The sequence below is a fragment of the Pinus tabuliformis genome, chromosome 4_2 (assembly GCF_031772625.1).
Source record: "Pinus tabuliformis cultivar Carrire ecotype Pingquan chromosome 4_2, CPIR1, whole genome shotgun sequence".
Taxonomy (NCBI): Eukaryota; Viridiplantae; Streptophyta; class Pinopsida; order Pinales; family Pinaceae; genus Pinus; species Pinus tabuliformis.
The window spans coordinates 1,033,641,897-1,033,666,428 of record NC_142304.1 but is presented as its reverse complement, the minus strand read 5'-3'; the positions used below and the strand labels follow the sequence as shown (position 1 = coordinate 1,033,666,428).

At 36.9% G+C, this 24,532-nt stretch overlaps 1 protein-coding gene and 1 pseudogene across 1 annotated transcript in view; both read left to right on the top strand.

Annotated features, from left to right (window-relative positions):
- The first annotated feature begins 1,075 nt into the window (after positions 1 to 1,075).
- Positions 1,076 to 24,532, top strand: part of LOC149173144 (1,4-dihydroxy-2-naphthoyl-CoA thioesterase 1-like) — a 58,265-nt gene continuing 34,808 nt past the window's right edge. The window contains exon 1 of the mRNA XM_089424512.1: positions 1,076 to 1,521. Within this exon, the coding sequence (XP_089280638.1) occupies positions 1,360 to 1,521 (162 nt within the window). The 5' untranslated portion in view covers positions 1,076 to 1,359. The remainder of the gene's footprint in view (positions 1,522 to 24,532) is intronic.
- On the top strand, positions 14,246 to 15,035 carry LOC149173145 (eukaryotic translation initiation factor 5A-2 pseudogene; annotated as a pseudogene).

Below are 24,532 nucleotides of genomic sequence, written 5' to 3'. Positions count from 1 at the left end.
GGAATTCTACGGAATATTGTAAGTATAGTTCCAACAATCTTACTAGCCTTTTAAAATTAAAAAAAAAATATCTTTTTTCGAGTAATTTTAGAATATTTAAAGTTAGTATTAAAATAATAGAATAATACTTTAGTATTTAAGTTTAGAATATAAAGTTGATATTAATATATTATTAGAATATAAAGTTGATATTAATATATTAGAATAACTTTTAAAGTTAATATTAAAATAATATATAAAGAAGGGATAATTTATAATATAATTATTAATTTGATAAAAATTAAAAAAAACCTAAAGATAGTTTTACTGTGCATAAAAGTAGTGTTTTTAGAAATTTTACGAATTATTTTTTATATTTTGTGTTTATGTTTTATAAAATAGATAATGATGGGGTGTATGTTAATGTATTTACTAGCCTTTTAAAATTTAAAAAAAATATATATTTTTTCGAGTAATTTTAGAATATTTAAAGTTAGTATTAAAATAATAGAATAATACTTTAGAATTTAAGTTTAGAATATAAAGTTGGTATTAATATATTAGAATAATTTTTAAAGTTAATATTAAAATAATATATAAAGAAGGGATAATTTATAATATAATTATTAATTTGATAAAAATTAAAAAAACCTAAAGATAGTTTTACTGTGCATAAAAGTAGTGTTTTTAGAAATTTTACGAGTTATTTTTTATATTTTGTGTTTATGTTTTATAAAATAGATAATGATGGGGTGTATGTTAATGTATTTAGTGATGTGAAGGTAAATAGATAATGATGGGGTGCATGTTAAGCTACTTAGTGATGTAAAGTAAATAGATGGTGATGGGTGTATGTTAAGGTACTTAGTGATGTAACGAATTAACTTTTAACTTTTATATTTTTTATATTTTGTGTTTATGATGACTGGGTGTTAATGCACTAAAGTAAAACAATATTTAAATAAAAAATAAAAAAATAACATTTTTATAAATACTTTTTATGTTTATCCAAATTGGAAATACATGACAATTTAGAGGTACAGTCGGAATTTTCCAAATACTATGCTCTATAACCCTTCTTCTGCCTGTCATGAGCTTCCTTTACAATTTGGGATTTGCAGCCCCTTTACCATTTATTTTGCAGGAATTGACTTGGGTCATCGGCGGCGGGGCGTATTGTTGAATAGCAAAAACTGCATCCAACACGTCTCTGAATATCTGCTCGTATTAATTTTCTCCACCCCCTTCTCCGCGGGCAGCGCCACGGGCATTCCAGCCCTTATTAAATTGCCAATGCAGAAGAGTGGATACACTGAACTCAAACGACTGTGCTGTTATACCCAGTAATAATACATAATTTTCTGCAATTCAGTTGCATCTATGGCGGGCACTAATAAGAATATGGAGTTGAAGGTTGATGACAGAAAGGTTGTTTATGGACTCGAAGTGCCTCTTGTACAGGAATTCATTGGTTTTGAGATGGAAGTAATATCACCCACATGCATTTCAGGCCGATTTGAGGTATCCGAGAAGTCTGCTCAGGTAAGAATGCCTTTTGTATAATTCCTCTCGTTCTGATAAATATTATGAACTTTTATATAATTCCTCTCGTTCTGATATATATTATGAACTTGATCATCATCAGATTCAGAGCTTTTACATTTATATCTGTTACTAGTTCCAAATAACCCCGGAGGGAATGCGTTCTTCATCTTGCTGAAATTGCTATTCATTTTAAGGCAGTCCTTTATGGTTCTTTTTAAATAATTACAGCATTTTAAGAAAATGAAATCATCGGAATGTTTCTTTTAAGTAATTCCATTGTTAAGAAAATGAGATCCCAGAAAGGTTAATATTTTCAGGTTGAAAATATCTTTATATTTTATATAGAGGATATACATTTTCTGGTTCTAAAGGATTATTTATTTTCAACAACAAAGCTCCAAGTCAATCATCAAATCAAAGTTCATCTTTTTACTTTGGAAATTGAACGGAAGAATGACAATCATTCCTCCCACTACTTCATATTTTTTTTTTCAGCAAGAAAAAACCGTCTGTTTTATATTATGATTAAAACAGTACATACTTATGATGGACATATCGTCCTCATAAACCTTGTGGTATCCACAACTTGACTACATGGGGGAGTAAATACTCATCTTACATACATCTGAAACTGTTTTCTAATATTTGCAACAACTGTGAAACTATATACTCTCTGCCTCATTCACAATATATCACAGAATCTCACTAAGAGATTCTATAAGACTAGGATGTGTCTCAGATCATTTACATGTTCTGTATATCACTACCTTAAAGTAGTCATTCCTCTTATCTTTTCTATACAAAACCAAATACAAAAATTGTACAAAACTTTAAACAAAAAGAAACAGAGATTTTGTATGAACTTATCTGCATTGATGTTCTGCTTTTTTGTATGATCTTCAGTGGTCTATCCCGGCAACTTTAGATTTTCTACTTCTGTCTCGTCTGATCCTATTTTTATCATGATATACATACCTTCTTCTGTGGCTAGTAATCCTTTCTTCGATAATTCATCCGCGATCTTGTTATGTGCCCTGCTAATGTGCTCAATGGACGGATGCTGAAAGGTATTCCATATGCTTTTTATACGCCTCAGCCAACCTTGTAGAGAATTTTGTTGGATATTGTTCTTCCCCTTAACATGATCTATCATACATTTGGAATCCCCAAAAATTTGTACTTGAGGGATATCCAAAAATTTAATAAACCATAGTAAACCCCATAAAGCAACAACTTCTGCCTTCATGCTTGTTCCTTCTCCCACATACCAGTGTATCCGGAACTCTTGCTCTTCTGATAGCTTTAACCAGAAACCGCACCCACATCTTCCTCCTTGAGCTGCCCCATCAAAAAACCCCGCCGGGTAGTTGGTGATCTGAAGTCTCCCCTTCTCTGTCTTTTTTTTTTTTACCTTGATGTCTACATTCTGATCCGATACAACCCACTGCTCTATGAGTTCATAGATTACGTTTTCCCCCCATCTACTGGAACCAAAAATCAGTTGATTTCGACCTTTCCAAATTTCCCAGAAAACAACCAAAGTGAGCAATCGCCTAGTTTTACTCTGAGTGCTCCACCATTTTAAACACTCCTCAATTGTATTAAACTGAATGAATGGAATCTGCAGCTTGTTGGTGAAGTGTTTCCAAATATTAACAGATCTATGGCAATGTAAGAATAGGTGTTCATTATCCTCAGCATTATGCCTGCACAGATAGCATATCCCAGGACCATGGTGGTTCTTCTTTTGTAAGTTTGCCCATGTGAGATTCTTGTTCTGCCACGTTAGCCAAAGGAAAATTACAATTTTTATTGGAATATTAATTTGCCAAAAACTGTGAAACCAACAGTGTTCCACATTTTGTATTTCCTTCAGGCATATTTTGAGATAGCAGTCTGCCACCTCTATTTCTCCTGTGTTCTTCTTTTTACCAGCCCATGCTATACAATCCCCTTTGCTGTCATAACATATCCCTGCCTCCTTTAATGTTTTAACAAGCTGTAACCAATCCAATTTATACTGATCAACAAGATTCAGTTGGGAAGAGTCAAACCAAATTGGAATGCTACCATTCTAGTCACTGATTAGCTGACTAAGGATATAAATGCCTCTTCTGTTCAGACGCTGTATCAATTCCACTGTCCCAAGTGGACCCTCACCTGCTCCTATAATGCAGTCTTTTCCCAACATAATTCTATTACCTGATCCAAAGAACCACGAGATATTTTGGAAGAGTGTATTCTTGACCCTGCTAAAGTTGTTCCAAATCTATGAGCCGCCTTTTTTCCCAATTGCTCCTTGTCTGAACCAAAAGTAAAACTCTTTATTCTTCATGTATTCAGATCGGATCAACTTTCCCCATATGCCTTTACTATTGATGCTTCTCCATAAAGATTTTAAAATAAGTGCCCATCAAAAAAACTTTAGATTTAGAACACCCCAACCACCCAAAATTTTAGGTCTAGTGATCTTTTCCAGCTTTACCAAATGATATTTATAGTTCCTTCTTGCACCAGACCATATATAGCTTGCCATTACTCGGTTCAGTAAATTAATAATCATTTGAGGAATGTGGAACAAGTGTGCCCAATAAATCCCCAGCTAAGTAAGAACTGACTGTGTGAGGATGATACGTCCTCCCATAGATAAACATATGTGTTCCCATCCCTTAATCTTCAAATAGAATCTTTCCACCAACCACATCCAATCAACATTTTTATAGCATCCTGGTTTTAGTCGATACCCCAAATATTTCATACTCTTGTCTAGATTTTCTGCACTTACTCGAAAACAGTTCTAGATATATCTAATATCATCCTGGTTACATGATCCATAGAGAATAATAGATTTCTATTCATTTTGTACAAGTCCCGTGGCTATCCCGAATTTCTTTATGATTAAAGATAGTGAATACCATTTGAATCTGTTTATCATACCCATCAACAAGATATCATCAACAAAAAAACTATGAGAAACTGTGACACGATTGTTGATTTTTAGTGCTTCAAATTCTCCAATGGTCACAACTTTTTTTATTTTAAAACTTAATCCATCCATCGCCAGTATAAAAAGAAGAGGGGATAATGCACACCGTTGTCTAAGTCCTCTACCTACTGCAAAAAATTTGGATGGGAATCCATTGATTATTACTGCATAGCGAACTGTAGACACACGCCCCATGATCCATTCAACGATATTTGAGTTTATTCCAACTTTAAACAACACCATTCTTAGGTATCCCCAATCTAATCAATCATAAGTTTTTTTTAAATCTACCTTCATCACTGCTGCATTCATCTTTTTTGACTTAATCCTGTGCATGCATTCCTGTGCAACAGCCACTGTGTCATGGGTTATTCTATTATTTAAAAAACCATATTGCTCAGGTGAGAAGAATTTAGATAAAGAAACTTTCAATCTGTTGGCTATTATCTTAGAGATAATCTTATATGTTAGATTGCACAGTGATATTGGGCGATAATCAGCAAAAGTTTCCACCTCTGATTTCTTTGGAATAAGGGAGATATATGTAGAGTTTAGATGAGGATGTATGAAGCCTTTCATCCTAGATTCCTCAACCATCTGTAGCAGGTCCTCCTGAAATATATCTATGAAATGAGCAAAAAATTCAATTGTCCATCCATCTGGACCTGGGCTTTTATCTCCTTTCATTGATTTAATAGCTTGGGTCAGTTCTTCCTCCTTAACCTCCTTAAACAACTCCACATTATCCTCATCATTAAACATTTTAGGATATTCTTCAACTGCCCACAACTGAGCATCCACATCCTCCACTTCCACTCTACTATATGCTTTTTTAAAATATGACACTGCTAGAGATGTAATATCCAATTGCTTGTTATCACTGTTTCCTTCACCATCATTTATCTGCCAAATTGTATTTTGTTTTCTTCTGTGATTGGCAAAGCGGTGAAAGAACTTGGTATTTTTATCTCCTTCCTTGATCCATAATGCTCTGCTTTTCAATCTCCAAGTCGTCTCCCTAACTTGAAGAATTTTCTTTTTCCCTAGTTCTAGAACATGAATTCTCTCCCTTACTATGGGAGGAAGAGAATGTGCAGCCATTTGGTTATGTAGGGATTTTAATTCCTCCTCAATAGCAGCCAACTCCCTTCTTAGTTCCTCCTTCTTCTTCCTTTCCCATTTTTTAACCTCTGCTTTAAGGAATCGAAGCCTATTTATAAAGCTTTCAGAACTAGAAATGCCCTCCTCTGTATTTCTTCTTTCCTTCCAAAATAATTGGATAAGGGAATCAAAATTTAAATCTTTTAGCCAGATTCTATTGAACTTGAAAGGCAAACCAAACCTTGTATCAGTATTAAGCCAAAGAAGAGTGATTGGGAGATGGTCTGATACATAGTTTTCAATAATAAAAGATCTAACATCCCCCATCTTCTCTATCATATTTTCTTGGACAAGAAATCTATCAAGTCTCTTAGCTATATACCTGTGTCCACTTCTTCCATTATCCCAAGTGGGAGCATTTTTGGGTGGGTAGACATCTATTAAGTTGTGAGATAGAATAATTTCTCTTAACTTCTGTGCCATCCTGTCTACCACCCTAGATTGTCCCCATAGTTCTTCTATGCCTAAGGTACAATTAAGGTCCCCTGCCAAAATCAGAGAGGGTGCATTAAGAATCCCCGATACCTCCATTGTATCCCAAAAACCTTCCCTCTCTTTATAAGGAGCATACACATTGAGAATATGCGATCTTCCCGGGATACCTCTGATATAACCAACCAGAAATATACCCACCGAACATGAGAATGCCTTCAATTTGCCCACCTTGGGTCCCAGAAAACAACAAGACCTCCAGATCTATCAGTGGCATTAGTTGCCACGATATACCATGTGGGAAGCATCCTCCTAAAATAATCAACTGTTTGGGTTGCAGAGTGCATTGATTCTTGGATGAGAATTATGCTGGATTTAGATGAAATGAAAAGATCTCTTAGAGCGAGGAATTTTGGATGGGCCCCCAAACCCCTAATATTCAATGATAGAATTGAATTCATTTGAGCCTATTGGAGGGCATGCATGCTCTAAGTGCCCTGGGAGAGATGGGAGATGAAATAGGTATATCAATGAGAGATGGCGAATTTGTCAAGGTAGTATGTGTTTGACACAGGCGACCTCTAAAGTGTTTGCTGCCTCTGTTGTTTTTACGCTTCACAGTGATATTCCCTGCAGATGATGGACTAATTTCAGGAGAACGGATCCCTTCAGCTTATGGATAGTAAGCGACTTGAGGTCAAGAGTTTTCCTTTGTAGGAGGAAATCAAGGTCGCTGTCAACATAATTAATTGGTGAGGATACCGGAGAAAATTGAGCAGGTGCTTTATCTTTATCTTTTGGAGAATTTGGTTGAGTAGCTGGAGAATGAAGCCTTCGGGCTTGTGTGTATGTGGCGTATGAGGTAGATGGGATATCTATCATAGTATGTTGCGACTGTAGCGACATCTGAGGAAAGCTTGGAGATGAAAACATTTGGGGATGTTCTCGAAATGATGAATCAACAGCTATATGGGAACCTGACTGCTTAGACGACGAGGATGATGATTGGACTTGAATAGGAAAAGGAGCAGATGCCTTTTTTATAAAATTGGGAGAAGGTTCAGAAAATATCTAGTTTGTGTGACTAGAATTACCTGAGCTTGAAGTATTTCCGTTATGTTTGTTGACATAACCGTGACAAGGAGAGAAGCACTCCGATTTGTTTTCCTTTTGTAGCCTTTCGTGAATCCCTTTACGCTCCCTCGACGATTGCCATCCTCCTCTTGCTTTGGGGCAATTAGCAATTAAATGTCCAGTTTGGTGACAATTGAGGCACCAGAATGGAATTCCCCAGAAATCCAAACGCTAAGTGAGATTGATGTTTTCCCACCTTAGTTCAATGTGGTTCGGAAAAAGCCTCACCAAAGTCTTTTTCTAGGCAATCCTCTTATCCCTAGCTCCCAGACACCGAGGATCTACGTATACGAATTTTCCGATGGCATTACCAATATCAGTAAAAACTTCCTTCATCCAAAATTCCAGTGGTAGTCCGGGCAATTTGACCCATATGAGTTTATTTTTTGGCGTTTGCTTCAAAGGATTGAAGCCTACGTACCATGCATACATTGCCAAAAAACCCCGGTCCTTGACCCATGGCATTGCTACAATTTTCCTGAGGTCTTCTTCACTCAAAATGAAAACTATACCATCCTCCCATGAGTTTCACCACTGTAGGAACATACCCCAACAGGATTTTCCACTTCTTTGCCAACCACTGTCTCATCTCGGCTTCTTCAATCTCAGAAAAGTACCACCTTCCTACTAATGCCCTCTTCTGAAGACTCGTAATTCGATCGAGGAGCACGTCGTGACCAAATGAGAGAATAGGCGCTAGAGCAGTAATTTTTATGGGACGTTGTTTTCTACCACCCTTCCTTTTGCCACCTTTTTTCCTCTCGACATTGTTTTGTGGCATAAAACCAGCTTCCAACCACATGTCACGTCCATCCCACATCGTATTTTGATTTGCATGGCATTGTGACTTAGCCACCACTGTGGCTTGGATAAAAGCTTCATGTAATGATGTGTCAGACTTGAAGGGGTCCATCAGTCTACATGTAATACAATGATGTCCTTCCAAGGTTTAAAACCTTCCCACCTACCTAGGAAACCGATTGCAATCACTACGGTTCCCACGTCCCAACCCTCCTCGGAATCACCACCCTTGAGAATGTCTACGACACCAGATCTTGTACATGTCAGGTCAGGTACATTCCCATGAGAATATTTCCCGTGCCAACTGCAGGATATGTCACGACAGGAATTAAGTACCACCTGACCTCAAGTAGGCTCGTCAGTTCCCATGCCTAACCTTCCCTGGACCTTGCAATCGAAGGGAATGTCAACGCCGCCAAATCAACCACCTGCTTTGGAAATCTCCTCGGTAACTAGACTGTCCTAAAACAGTAAAGTTACACGTATAGGGTACAGGGGCAGACGTCAGGCGGAGCGTACTAGGAGACTGACTGTGGACACCCGTCACCTCTAGCCCGTGCCAGCTTATAGATACAGATTTCTTATAAAAATAAATGGTTTGAAAGAACCCCCCAGAATATTGAATAAGCGGAATCCGGTAGCAATCCTTCCCGAAAAACCAGTCAATCCCAAAACCACTATCAAGACTGTTTAGGACTCAAGTCCCTCACAACAGCAAATACAAAAGCATCCCTGGCAAAACCACCATCTGTATCCTATTCTAATGGCTATATTTTTGCGGGGTCGAGATACGGAGAATAGGTTACTCCACTCAAACCACCATCGCTCCAGGATGTGAGTCAGTGGACCTGAGGGAACTAACTATGTAATAGAGGGACAAGATAAGAGAAACTGGTACTTGCAAGCTAACATTCGGACATTGAGAATATTGGTCACTGGATAAATGGATTTGGCCTAAATAAAACCACTGTCCAGAGAGGTAAATTTGGGATCACTGAATAGCAGAAAAAAGCCTTCGTAGAACCCCTATCCTAAGGGAAATTTGTGAAAACTCTAATAAATTTTTTTAATTTTGTAACATTCTACATGGTCGTTGAATAACTGGTAATGGTCTCTGTAAAATCACTGACCAAAAGAGAAAAATGGTAATAACCCTAATAAATTGTTTAAAACGGAAACAGGCTACCAGAACCATTCAAAGGGGGGACATCTTATAGGAAATTTTTGTAATTTTACTTAATTAAGCCAGAATATCCTTATGGCACAGAAATTCGTCCTAAATATCTGTAAATCAAAACTGCATTAAAAACCCCCAATTCAATTTCTTTCCCCTGCCCAAACCCTGCAATTTCATGGTATTATTTACTTTAATTCGCAAGGATGCATACATTTTCCTTGTTGCGCAGCGACATTGTTGTTTCCAGGCCCGTTTCTGGTACACGCCAGCTGCAGAGCCAAGTGGATTCCAAGACGGAGCCTTGTTGCATTTCGCCTCAGCTGATATATCTTCTTCACCGCTCCTGTCTGCTCTTTGCTCTGTAGAAAATGCGAGAAATTTAGGACACCATCAGGCGAGGTGACCGACTGAGCAGGACGCTGTCGACCTCACCGAGGACACTGATAAGCTCAGTGGCAAAGCTTCTTGTTTAACCTAATGATCTAAGGTCCCCCTAAAAGCCGCTCATCAATTCGCAATTGAAAGCCGCTCGTCATATTAACCCAATTCACCATTTGAAAAGTTAATTATTTAATTCTAATATTAAAATATAATAACAAATCGTTCGCAGTAGTTCTGCAGTCCAGGTGGGATGGGGATCCGTCAACACTTATGTATTGTAACACTGCGTAGGATGCATTTAACATGGATACGACCACATGCCCGTCTAAATTGGGTTTCATAGGCAACCCCGGGTTGAGAAGCTCGAGGTGCATTATATTTCAAATTTTTTTCCAAAAGGAAAAAAATGCCGGTTTTTATTATATAAAGTCAGTACATCAAGTCTCCATATTTCCAGATATGGAAATATATTGTATGCAATGGTTTGTACTAGACCAGACATTGCACATGCAGTGGGAGTATTGAGAAGGTTTATGTCAAAACCAAGGAAGGAGCACTAGACAGCAGTGAAGCGGGTTTTCAGGTATTTGCGTGGCACTAGTGATTATGGTTTGTGCTACCAAGGAAGACCAGGATTGGACAGAGTGTTGGATATTCATGGCTTTGTTGATGCAGACTGGGCTGGAGATCTGGATCATAGAAGATCTACAAGTGGGTATGTGTTTAACCTATTTGGAGGTGCAGTCATTTGGATGAGTAAGAAATAATATGTAGTGGCACTGTCAACTACAGAGGCAGAATACATGGCAGCGACTCATGCAAGCAAGGAAACAGTTTGGTTGCAGAGATTGTGTTCAACTATGGGGTTAGTACAGGAAGCTATAAGGATAGACTGTGACAGCCAAAGTGCAATTTTCTTGGCAAAGAACCCTGCATATCATTCAAAGACAAAGCACATTGATGTTCAGTATCACTTTGTGAGGGATATGATAGAAGACAAAAAGGTGTTGCTGGTAAAGGTGGACACTTTGAAGAATGTTGCAGGTGCATTGACAAAATCGGTGAGCTCTGAGAAGTTCTCTTGGTGTAGAGAGGCATTTCAGGGCTGGAAAAATGACTAAGCTCTCTTGTGGCTCCCTGTGGAAAGAAAACAACAAGTGGGAGAATGTTGGGTTTGTTGGGTTGTGTTATATTCTTTCCACGACTAGCCCACGTAGTTAACTGGGGGTTAGAGGGGGGGAGATCACAGGGGGGTTTGAGGTGTACTCGTAACCCCACTTTATGGGGTCCAAGGCAGCGCCCCGGAAAATTTTGGTTTTGGACACTATGTTAGGTTGGGCGGACCCACCTATGGTTTTGTGCATGATTTTCGCACATGTTTTTTGGACGTGATGGTTTTCGGTCCATGGTTTTGGATGCGATGGTTTTCGGTCCATGGTATTGGATACTTCGGCATGTATAAATGTTTATTGTAACATTGAAAGGAACATAATGAAAAATCAAGCTGGTAGTCCCGGTTTTGGGATCCAGGGGAAATCTCTGTGTATATGTGTTTTATGTGTTCTACTCTCGCATTATTTATTTTCTGTGTTTTAGAATTCGTATGTGGGTAATTTCTGTACGGGGTTAAAACCTACAGATCTGGGTATAACTGAAGTCTGGAATTGTTGTAATATTTAAATCATCATTTACAGATCTGTACACACGTTCACTTTAGAAAAGGCGTGTATACACGCTGGTTCTGCATATGAAAACAATGTATACATCTCAAGTTTGATTTGCAGATTTGTACACAGGTTCGCCTTGAGAAAGGTGCGTATGCACGCAGGTTCGATACAAGGAAGTAGCATATACCTTGTAAAATATGTTTTAGCTGCTTTTGTTTGCTGCTAAAGTGTTCTGGGTTCTGGCTTGGGTTCTGGTTACTGTATTCTGGTTACAACATTCTGAAAGATCAGATTGAAGGGTTGTCAAAGTGGTTGATTGGTTCAGTTATAAAAAGGAGATTGGTTGATGCAGATATATTTGATGATTGAATGATGTTATTGATGGATCCAGTCTGAAAATTTATGAAACATGATCCCTGGAAGAAAAGAGAAGATTGTAGTCTTCTATAGGCCGACACCTATGTACTAGTAAACATATCAACTAGTACAAGAGCTAAGGGGTTGTAGCTCCCTTCCAGGAGAAGCTAGAGAACGAGAGAAGGTTGTAGCCTTCTGCAAGTAGAAGCCTGCTGTTGGGACTTAGAAATGTCATATTTTCATCCACCTTTTTCTTCACTATTCCTTACATTTCATCATCCCATTAACCTTTTATCATATCATTTTCATAAATACATTTGGGTTTCACCTTCTTATTTTCCATTTTATTTATTTTTGTATTACAAGTGAATTTTTGATTAAATATTAGAAAATATACATATTTATATATATATATATATCTCAAGAATATGTTAGTTTTGTGATGTGTAGGAAATATGTGAAGAATTAATTCCAAAAGACTTCTCAAATATCTCCTCCACCATATTAAGGAGATAATTATGCAAGCCTATTCCTAAGGAGAAAATCATGGAGGATTTGGTTGGCATATCTTATCCATATCTCCTCCACCATATTAAGGAGATAATTATGCAAGCCTATTCCTAAGGAGAAAATCATGGAGGATTTGGTTAGCATATCTTATCCAAGATATGTGAGAGATTTGTGGAGGATTCAAAGGGATCATATTTTGTAATAATGGGAAAGTAGTTGAAAATGCTTGAGAGATTTGTGGAGGATTCAAAGGGATCATATCTTGTAATAATGGGAAATTAGTTGAGAGTGCTTGAGAGAATATTGGATATGTAATTATGAGATGGTTATCTTCCTCATGTATATAAGAGAGTGCTCTCTCTTCATTTGGATAATAATGAATAATGGAAAGGAATTCTTAGTTTTTCATCTTTTATTGTTATGCTTTCATGATTTGTAATTTGATTCTTGTAATATAATTTGAGATAGTTTTATTGTTGTGAGCTCACATATGTTGTTTGTCATTCAATTCTTCACATGTTGTATTGCTTTCCCCTTATGCAATTTCCTGCTTTCCTAGTTAGTGTTTCAATGCTTTTCTAGATTAATTTGATTTCAGTAATTTAGATTAGATTAGATTAGTTCCACTTCAGTCCTGCATATATAGTGCATGTGTCTCGTAAGTCTACGAACCTCGGATTGACAAATTAAATAGTTGGGCAAATACTACAACAGAATTAAACGATAATATTTTCACCCAACATTTTGGCGCCGTTGCCGGGGAGGCACGATGGATTGAAGTTTAGTTTGATTTTTCATGCAAGTGTGAATTTCAATTTCTGCAAGTGTGTTTGATTTTCGCAACTGTGAAGAGTGTTTGATGAATTCATGGTTCATGGTTATAATTGAAGAATTCAATTACTAAATCAATGAGCAGTCCTTGTAAGAGGGTTCAATTGAGTATTGAATTCAAGATTATTTCTGTGGTCCTTTTGTTTTTAATTCAATTTTTAGTGTGCTAATTTGGAAGAGTTTTTGTGAACTAAAACCTTGTAAAAGGATTAAAAACTTAGACAATTATTAGCACTTTGTTTTTAGAATCTCTTTCAACATGATTTTATAATGAGTGTCAGCTTGGAACTACTCACTCAGATCCTTGCAGAAGTCGGAATCTCCTCTTCCCTGGAAAAGGAGATCTTGACAAGAATTGAAAGTTCAACTACTCCCTAAGAAATAAACAAAGATTCAACATCTGAAGAATCATGCATATCTGATGGCGAACAATCATTCGAACAGGAGATCGAGGAAGAAGAACAACAGATTGGAGAAGAAGAAGAGGAGTTACAACATAATCTAGGTGAGAGAAACTGTGCCTATCAAAGCTTTATCGAACAATGGTTCCAAGTAAGTACTAGATTAGATTCATCTTTTTATTTTTTAGTTGATTTGCAGTTATAGCAACTAGACTCATTCACTTTCGAATATTTTCATCCACATTTAAAAAATTGCTATTGGATATATTGTTGTTACTGCTACGTGAATGACTTCATTGGAAGTTTAATTACACGTAACTAATTTTTTTTTCTAATTAGTATAGAGTAGGTAGGCTTTCATTTTTAGTTTTTGCTTTCATTTTCAGTTTTGCTTAGAATAAGTATGCTCTCCTCCGCACTTAGTGCGATCGCGAGGATCAGAAAATAGGAATGATTTAGACGACTAATTTCAGGAATAAATAAATGTTTTGCAATATGCTTCATCAAAAACATCTTTCAATATGCAAATCATTGTGTCCATTTGTTAAAAAAATTAAGTCTAGAGAAAGTTTAGTTTCTTTCTAAATTTTAGTTTTTCATTGAAAAAAAACAAAATAATAATAATAAAACATTCACCCACATCTCAATTAAAATAAATAAAAAAATTTGAAAAGAATTTTGTAAAACAAAACAAAACGCAAACGCAATTCACAATAACCAATTGTCTGTGGCCGCATCCAATTTTTGGTCTTCTTCGATCATTCTGATTTTGGCATTCGGCATTGAAACTCCATCACCTGCAAGAAATGTTGTCTGCGCCGGGAGCTCCATCACTTCCATTTTAACATTTATAAAGACAACTATCTACACGAGTGGAATAATTATGTGTTTCATGCGGTGCGGTAGAGTAGTAACTGCCTCCTATCAATTACCAAAATCATCGAAAATCTGGGCACAAAATCCTCCAAAATCATCGAAAATCTGGCTTTTTCTGTCCAAGAAACTGACTGTGGTGAACACTTGCAATTTCTCTGTCTGGCCTGCAATTTCTGTGGGTTCAAGCAATCTCCCTCCTCCTCAGATGGCAGAAGTACCAGCGGGGCAGACACATTCATGGAACGTAGATCCATACTTGGACGGATCCCTCTGGGGGAGGACTAATTGTGTGTTCGATTCCCACGCCGATGCGGGGGCTTCCAAAACCTTCCCCTAGTAGGCAGGTACCATTCGTAAAAATGGGTACATCGTCATTAAGGCCAGACCCTGCAAAGTGGTTGAAGTATCCACTTCAAAAACCGGAAAACATGGGCATGAAAAGTGCCATTTTGTTGCAATTGATATTTTTTTTTAATGGGAAAAAACTCAAAGATATTGTCCCATCTTCACACAACTGTGACGTCCCACATGTTACTCACACTGATTTTCAATTGATTGACATATCTGAGGACGGTTTTGTAAGTCTGCTGTCTGACAATGGAAACTCCAAGGTTGATCTCAGGCTTCCTTCTGATGATCAACTACTTACCCAGATCAAAGATGGCTTTGGAGAAGGGAAAGATCTTGTTGTCACTGTGATGTCTGCAATGGGCGAAGAGCATATTTGTGCCCTGAAGGATATTGGTCCAAAGTAAATCTTAACTGCTGAATGCGAAGGATATGCTGTTATCCTTGAACTTTTATTACCCTTGCTTTCAGTCTAGTGCATTCAACATGTTGTTTTTGTAGGCATTTTGTGCACTATAAATGTCGAGGAAGCAGTTGAGTAATGCCGGTTACGTGCTACTCTATCATATGTTAAGTTTCTTGGAATCAAGCTACCTGCATGCTTGGTTATCGATATCTTCAAACTCTTTTTATCCTTGAAGGTTTTGCGGCATAAGGTCTGCCTCTGAAACTTTTTGCCCGTATGATGCATTTTCGCTTTCCTGTTTAATTATAAGGCTTTGCGAGAGGATTTAATATATATATATATATATATATATATATATATACTAAAAAATAATAAAATAAAATTGCCCTCATTCATTCATAAACTAACTGCTTTTTCCCTAACAAATACAAAAGCCTTTTCAAATGTTTTAAAACAATTTTCCTGCAAACCAATAAAAACATTTTGAAAAAGTATTGCACAATCAATGAGTACATTGCATGGGGACATGCAATATTTCTAGTTGGGGGGAAATGAAAGTATGTTGGAATTTATCATTTATTTTTGTGGGCAAGAGTTAGGATGCATATACTAACAATTGAAATGATCTTGGTGTTATGTGTAGGTCAACGAGAAGCTTATGCAAAAAGCTCAACATTCCAATGCGACACCCTTTTCATCCACAATTAGTGTAACTTCGAAAAATAATTAAAAAAATGGACATTTCATAAATTCCTGAAAATGAGCTAATTTGTTTTTGAGTCACTTCATACAGGAATGATCGATGGAGATGGCACACAAAGGTGACAATTTTTATGCAGGAATGGTGCTAAGAATTGAAGACAATCTAATGCAAAAGTGATTTTTCGAAATCACAATGAAACATGCATCATTGGACGCTTGAAGGAACTAATTCTTCACTGCACATATCATGACATTTTCCACTACACAAAAATCCTTTTGCATCATGACTACTCACCTATTTCCTTCCAAACGCCTAGACCATCCCTATGTTGCAGCCATCTTCCATTACCTTATCTTTCACGACTTCATGCACGCCTATTTTTCTGAATCGCATACATTCCTTTATCCTTTTCAGTTTATTTTTGCCTTCTAGTTTTCCTTTTGAATAAAACTCATTCCCTTTCCATGATTACATTGCCTTGTTTTCCTCGCCATGCTGATCCACACTGCTTGTCCGTGAGTTCTTTCCATTTATAGTCCTACCAAATCTTTTTGTACAAACTCGCGTTGACTGATGTGGGATTCCTTAAGGCCCACCTTTCAACAAGTCTTGCCCCATCGACATCAGCACCTTATCTGGGAAATAGACTAGAGTTCCTTTTGGGTACCTTGAGACTTGCATGCCTCAATGGCAAGTTCTCTCGCTGACAATCATGGGAATACATCAATGTCCCTTGATCGTCAGATCTTGCAAATGGCTCGACGTCAACCCCTTTATTCGCATTTCGCAAGATGTACCCGGGTACCTTGGCACTCATTGACATCAATGGTGAGTTGCCTCGCATTGGTTAACGGCATGCATCAATGGCCGGTAATCCAATGATTTCTTTTCATGCTCGACATCAACACATTCTTTCGCATGATTAGAATTGTACCAAGAAGTTTAGTAGCAGGTGAAGACTATACACTTTTTCACGACTCCCTCAGCAGTTACAGCAGCATGAATTCTGATCTATGAGAGTACCACAATTCCACTTTCAGCGTTTATCTTTTCCATGATTCAGCATCAACAGTTCAGATTCCTTCATTTCCCAGGATCCAGTTACAACACCATCAGTCACATTTTCCTGATCCAGCAGCAGCAGTAGCTACATTCCTATTGCATAGTTCATCATTCTTGGGTAAGTAGAGGTATGTTGTTTTCTAATCTTTAATCATGCAATTCCTTATATGCTAACTTGAATATTTTGGAAAATTCCCTCACCATGCTACATTTCCTTTCATGAGCCATGTCAAGTTGCATGAGGACATGGAACCAATTCAGTTTGTGGGGGGGGGGGGGGGGGGGGGGGGGAACTATATTCATTGCCATGATTCCATTTCTTCACCACTATCACTCCATTTTTCTCATTTACCATTCACCAACATTTATTTTCCAATGATACTTTGTTGCACTTTGCTTCATACGCAATATTGGCATGCTTCACTAATATTACAAAAGGGCTTTCTTATGCACATTATGATTTCCAGTGAGTGTTTACATTATTATTGAAGAAAAGAGAACAGAAAACAAAATGAATGTTGTTAACACAAGAACCAACATTCTTTGTATTCATGGTTGTCACACAAGAACCAACCATAAGAAAATGTAAGTTGTTACTCATGTCTTTCACATACCCTGGAAACATTCATTATTAAAAGACATCATCATGTAAAGCCAAAGTTCAAGATGCCAAATGTTCTTAAAGAGACCCATGCATGGTTGCATGAGGACATGCAACAAGTTCAGTTGGGGAGGATTTGAGAGTCAGAAATGTCATATTTTCATCCACCTTTTTCTTCACTATTCCTTACATTTCATCATCCCATTAACCTTTATCATATCATTTTCATAAATACATTTGGGTTTCACCTTCTTATTTTTCATTTTATTCATTTTTGTATTACAAGTGAATTTATGATTAAATATTAGAAAATATACATATTTTTATATATATCTCAGGAATATGTGAGTTTTGTGATGTGTAGGAAATATGTGAAGAATTAATTCCAAGAGACTTCTCAAATATCTCCTCCACCATATTAAGGAGATAATTATGCAAGCCTATTCCTAAGGAGAAAATCATGGAGGATTTGGTTGGCATATCTTATCCATATCTCCTCCACCATATTAAGGAGATAATTATGCAAGCTTATTCCTAAGGAGAAAATCATGGAGGATTTGGTTAGCATATCTTATCCAAGATATGTGAGAGATTTGTGGAGGATTCAAAGGGATCATATTTTGTAATAATGGGAAAGTAGTTGAAAATGCTTGAGAGATTTGTGGAGGATTCAAAGGGATCATATCTTGTAATAATGGGAAATTAGTTGAGAGTGCTTGAGAGAATATTGGATATGTAATTATGAGATGGTTATCTTCCTCATGTATATAAGAGAGTGCTCTCTCTTCATTTGGATAATAATGAATAATGGAAAGGGATTCTTAGTTTTTCATCTTTTATTGTTATGCTTTCATGATTTGTAATTTGATTCTTGTAATATAATTTGAGATAGTTTTATTGTTGTGAGCTCACATATGTTGTTTGTCATTCAATTCTTCACATGTTGTATTGCTTTCCCCTTATGCAATTTCCTGCTTTCCTAGTTAATGTTTTAATGCTTTTCTAGGTTAATTTGATTTTAGTAGTTTAGATTAGATTAGTTCCACTTCAATCCTGCATATATAGTGCATGTGTCTCGTAAGTCTACGAACCTCGTATTGAAAAATTAAATAGTTGGGAAAATACTACAACAGAATTAAATGATAATATTTTCACCCAACACCCGTGTACTGGTATAAGTTTGCACCAGTACAAAAAATGTAAAAAGAAGTTTCTTATTATTAAAAAGAAGATAGAGACGATTGCAGCAGGTGGTTTTCACCCACATTGGGTTTCCACCTTATATCTTGTGTTCATGTGTGTGATTTTCTGTTTTGTTTTACTGCACCTGGTTACTGTTTATATGGTTCTGATGCACTGATTAAAGATCAACATATAATGAATTAACTGAATCTTAAGTTTACAGTATATACGCTAGTTGCCTTAACCACAGTTGCGTATACACACGAGTTCCTCTAACTGAAGTAGCGTATATAAATTTGATTATGAAAGGGATCCATTAGACCTCCAATCTTTGATGGAAGCAACTTCGTCTATTGGAAGGTAAGAACCACAACCTATCTTCAATCTCTTGGAACAGATGTCTGGGAAATTGTGGAAGGAGGATATACATTTCCATCAGCAATTCCTACAGATGCGGCAGGTAAAAAACAATATGAAACCAATGCCAAGGCTATCAATACATAATTGGGAAGTCTATCACAATTAGAATTTTTCAAAGTTATGCAGCTCAAATCTTCCAAAGAAATATGGGACAAAATCGTTCTAAGCTATGAAGGAGACACTCAGGTAAAACATGCAAAACTGCAAACTCTCAAAATTCAATATGAAACTCTCAAAATGCACAATGATGAAAGTATAGCTAGTTACTTCTTACGTATAGATGAGATTGTTAATTGCATGAAGAATTTGGGTGAAGAGATAAGAGAAGTTACTTTAGTTGAAAAGGTTTTAAGATCCTTGTCTGTTAAGTTTGAATCAAAAGTATCTGCCATAAAAGAAAAGCAGGATCTTCAGACTATTACTATGACACAGTTGCATGGGATCTTAACTGCTTTTGAGATGAGAAAAGGAGGTCCATGAAATATGAGAGAATCCGCATTTAAAGCTTCAGGAAAAGAAGAACTTAATCAATCAGGACATATTTCAGAAGGAGAAGAAAAAGCAAACTTTGTCAAGAACCTTCAATGGGGTTCCGTAAGGCTCAAAGGTAAACTACCTTTCAAATGTTTTGCTTGTCGAAAAGTCGGCCATTATGCTACCAAATGTCCTCATAAAGATAAGGTTGATAAAGGTAAGGAATCTGCAAAATAGAACAGAAAACAAAATGTAAGTAAAAAGAGCTACTATACTCATGAAGATAGCAATGGTTTATGAAATAGTGATGAAGATGAAAATAACAATGACTATAGACTTATGATGGCTTATGAAGATGATGATTTTTTAGATGCTTTAGATGAAGATGACCTTTATGAAGAAATCTATAAACTCAAAATCTGTTTAGAAGAAAAGAGTATGATTATAGATACCTTGACATTCCAACTTGCTGAAAGAGAAAAACACAATGAAAAGCTAGAATGTGAAATTGTGGGTCTAAGAAAGGATCTTGAGAAAACAAAAGCTCTAAATCTTAGATTTGCTAAAGGATCAGATACCTTAAATGAAATTATCAAAGTGCAGCGCTCTCCTCTTATAAAGACAGGTCTTGGATACTCTGAAGAAACATCTCAATCACAGAAGCCGTCAACCTCCACTAAAAGCTATCATGATGCAGCAAAGAGCAATGAACAGTTCGACAATCGTCAACAAAGGCATAAAGCAGATCACCAGGTGAATTAGGCTCAATTTACTTCAAGAATGAACAGAGGCCACAATCAACCTTAGGTAAACCACACTCAATTTACTTCAAGGAATATCAATCAACAGGGCAGTAGAAGGAACTTCAACTACAATCATCAGGTCAGTAGATTCAATAATAGCATGAACTTCTTTAATGGTCAATGTTTCTCATGTCATAATTTTGGACACAAAGCTGCTCAATGTGTTGCTTACAAAACTATCATGACTAGAGAAGCACAAAATCAAAGAAATGTGACAGAGATGAAGAAAAGTTCTTATAATAGCTCTTCTCTTCTTGGAAATGAAATGGAATGTTCAATCTGTAACAACTTTGGCCATGAAGAATCTGAATGCAGGAGTAAATTTCGGCAAATAGCTCAAAAGGAGCAAACTCCATTAAGTCCCAAAATATGGAGAAAGAAAGAATCACAAACAGAAAGATGTGGTATAGCCCTGTATGCAGCAGGACAAGAAAACCAGTGGTACATCGACAATGGGTGCTCAAAACACATGACAGGTGACAGAGAAAAACTACACTCATATAATGCCTTAGAGAAGGAAAAGAGTGTCTCATTTGGAAACGACACTCCCACCTTCATTAAATGTAAAGGCTCTGTTTTCGTGAAAGAAAAAGTTAAAGCTGGGAATGTTATGTATGTTGATGGCTTAAAGCACAATCTGTTGAGTGTGATCAAAGAAATGAAGTAGTGTTTCGATAAAATGGATGTGTTGTTCGTGAGCTTGATACAAGAGAAACCGTGATTAAAGGGACAAGAACTCCAAAGAACCTATACATACTCAAGGGAGGACAAAAATAGTGCTATCTAAGCAAAAATGGTGAACACTGGCTATGGCACAGAAGATTGGGGCATCTAAGATTCTCTCAAATAAGAAAAGCATGCAGATTCTAGGCTGTTTGTGATCTTCCTGATATCAACATTCCAGAAAATACAATATGAAAATCATGTCAATTTCGTAAGCAAACCAGAGCACATTTCCCTAAAAAGGAAGGATCATCTAGTAAGCCTCTTGAACTTGTTCATACTGATTTATGTGGACCATCAAGGAAAAAGTCACCTCGTGGAGAAGAATACTTTATATTGTTCATTGATGATTTTTCCAGAATGTGTTGGATAGGACTTCTAAAGCATAAAGATGAAGCATTTGAAAAATTCAAATCCTTCAAAGCTTTGGTTGAAAATGAATCAGAACGTAAAATCAAATGCCTCAGATTTGATCAAGGAGGGGAATTTACCTCAGATGAATTCTTCGACTTTTGTGAAGAACATGGAATAAAAAGGCAATTCTCCACCGCAAGGACTCCTCAGCAAAATGGAGTGGTAGACAGCATGAATGGAACTGTTCAACAAATGGCTCGTGCTATGCTAGATGAGTCTGGAACTCCTGCAACCTTCTGGAGTGAAGTTGCATTCGCTGCCGTCACTATTCTCAACAAAGCAAATGTTCGGGTAAACAACACTCAAACTCCACATGAACTATGGTATGGTAAGAATCCTACTGTAAAATACTTCAAAGTTTTTGGAAGCAAATGTTACATCAAAAGGACTGATGAAAAACTTGGTAAGTTTGAACCCAGAACAGATGAAGCTATTCTCCTTGGTTACTCTTCTCGAAGTAAAGGATATAAATGTTATAATAAAAGACTTGGGAAAATGATTGAAAGTATTGATGTTGTGGTTGATGAAGCATGCAAAATCCAAAACAAATAAAAACCGAAGATTATGAAGAGGATGAGGATTATCCTCTCACATCAAATCAGACTAATTCTGAAGAAGAAACCAATGAAGCACTAGAAGAAGAGATAGCGGTAGAAGAAAAGACTCCATCCAGGTATGTTCAGAAAAATCATCCAGAAGCTCAAATCTTAGGAGAAAAAGGGGCAGGTGTCAGACTAGAAGAACCGTTGCAGAAGCTTCAAGCTATCTAGCATTACTATCTTCCACTGAACCTCAAAATGTAAATGAAGCATGCAGAGATGAATGTTGGGTCAAGGCGATGAATGAAGAACTTGAGCAAATTGAAAAGAAGAATACTTGGGAATTAGTTCCTAGATCTCATGATAAGAATATCATAGGAACTAAATGGATATTCAAAAACAAGCTGAACAAAAGTGGAGAAGTTATTAGAAACAAGGCCAGACTTGTTTATAAAGGATATGCTCAACAAGAAGGTATAGACTTTGAAGAAAATTTTGTACCTATTGCTAGACTTGAAGCCATCAGAATGTTCCTTGCTCTTTTGAGTTTTCAAAAATTCAAAGTATACCAAATGGATGTAAAATATGTCTTTCTTAAGGGAGACTTAGAAGAAGAAGTCTATATTGAGCAACTAGACGGATTCATACTTGGAAATGATGCAAAACTTGTATGCAGACTCAAAAGGCTCTCTATGGTCTAAAACAAGCTCTAAGGGCCTGGCATTACTGTCTTGACAAATATCTCCATCAACAAGGTTTTTCAAATGGATCAGCTGATAGCAATTTATACACAAATATTAACAATAATAAATTGCTAATACTTGTTGTGTATGTTGATGATATCATTTTTGGTAGCAATGAAGAAGCCATGAGTTGAAATTTTTCTTCGGTAATGCAGCAAGAATTTGAAATGTCCCTTCTTGATGAGCTTACATATTTTCTTGGTCTACAAGTTCAACAAAACAAAGATGGTATTTTTCTGTCACAAACCAAATATATCAAACAGATCCTGAAAAAGTATGGTGTGGAAGATTCTAAACTAGTATATACTCCAATGGTAACAGGATACAGTCTCAGCTCAAATGATGAATCACCAGTGGTGCATCAACCAACTTACAGATCCATGATTAGCAGCTTGCTTTATCTAGCAAGTACCCGACCGGATATCATGCATGCAGTGGGAATAGTTGGAAGATTCCAAGCAAATCCAAAGGAATCACACCTTCAGGAAGTCAAAAAGATTTTCAAATATCTTCAAGGGACACCGAATTTTGGTTTATGGTATCCTAGAGATACAGATCTTACACTTCATGCATATACAGATGCAGATTGGGCAGGAAGCGTTGATGACAGAAAAAGCACTAGTGGTGGTGCATTCTATATGGGTTCTAGATTAGTGTCTTGGTTCACCAAGAAACAAAGTTCAATTGCATTATCTATAGCTGAAGCAGAATATGTGGCTGCTGCATCTTGCTGCACACAACTCCTTTGGATGATGCAAACTTTGCAAGACATTCAGATCACATGTACTCCACCCATCTCCATTCTATGTGATAATACAAGTGTCATCAGTGTTCCAAAGAATCCAGTCATGCATTCCAAGACCAAGCACATACCCATCAAATATCACTTTCTACGTGAACAAGTGTTTGAACAAAAGGTGAAATTGGAATATGTTCCCTCCAAAGAACAGGTTGCTGATATATTCACCAAACCACTGCTCAGAGAGACTTTTGAATATCTCAGATAGAAGCTGAGAGTAGTTGATGCATCATCTTGCTGTTAAAACCTACATGTTTCAGAGAAAGGTGGTTATACGCGAGTTTCATGAAGCATTGTCGCGTACATACGCTGGTTTCTGTGGATACAGTCGTGTATATGTTGGTTTGAGGAAAAGCAGTGGCCAGACTCAGGAAGAAAGGAGTCTGATATGGTTCAAGGGGAGAATCTGATATGGTTCAAGGGGAGAATATGCTTCTAATAATGCATTGTTGGCATTATCTTATAAGATCTTGGTACAGAATCACACAATTGTTTTTGTTTCAGGTGGAACAGGTTCAGGGGGAGAACATGGTTTTTGGACTGGAGGTTGATTGACAAATGCTGCTGATGATAGTTACTGATGACTATCTTGGTCTTGGTCTCTGTTATATATGTCATGTATATATTTTTATGAAAAGGTCATGAAACGACCTATTTTGTTACCCGTGCATGGGATGGATGTTGTAATGTTTTTGTTTTGACATGTATAAACAATTGGTATATCCCCACTTGGTTGGGAGATGGATGTATGTATGAGTCATTGGTGATAGGAAGGTCATTTATGATGTATGTATAGAGTCATGTTATTCTTTTAGAACATCTTTTTGTAGACCTTACTTATATTCAGTGGGAGCATGGACTTGTTCATGAAGCTCAATCAACACTCTTTAGCATATCAAAGAATTCAACATGTACTCAGGGGGAGCATGACCCTTTGCCCTTGATGACAAAGGGGGAGAGTGACTTGGGGTTGCCATCAAGTCCAAATGGGGAGATTGTTGGCATTATGACTCAGATTTGACACAGGTGTTGTCTTTGATGGCAACTCACTCAGATGACAGATCACAGTTCAACAGG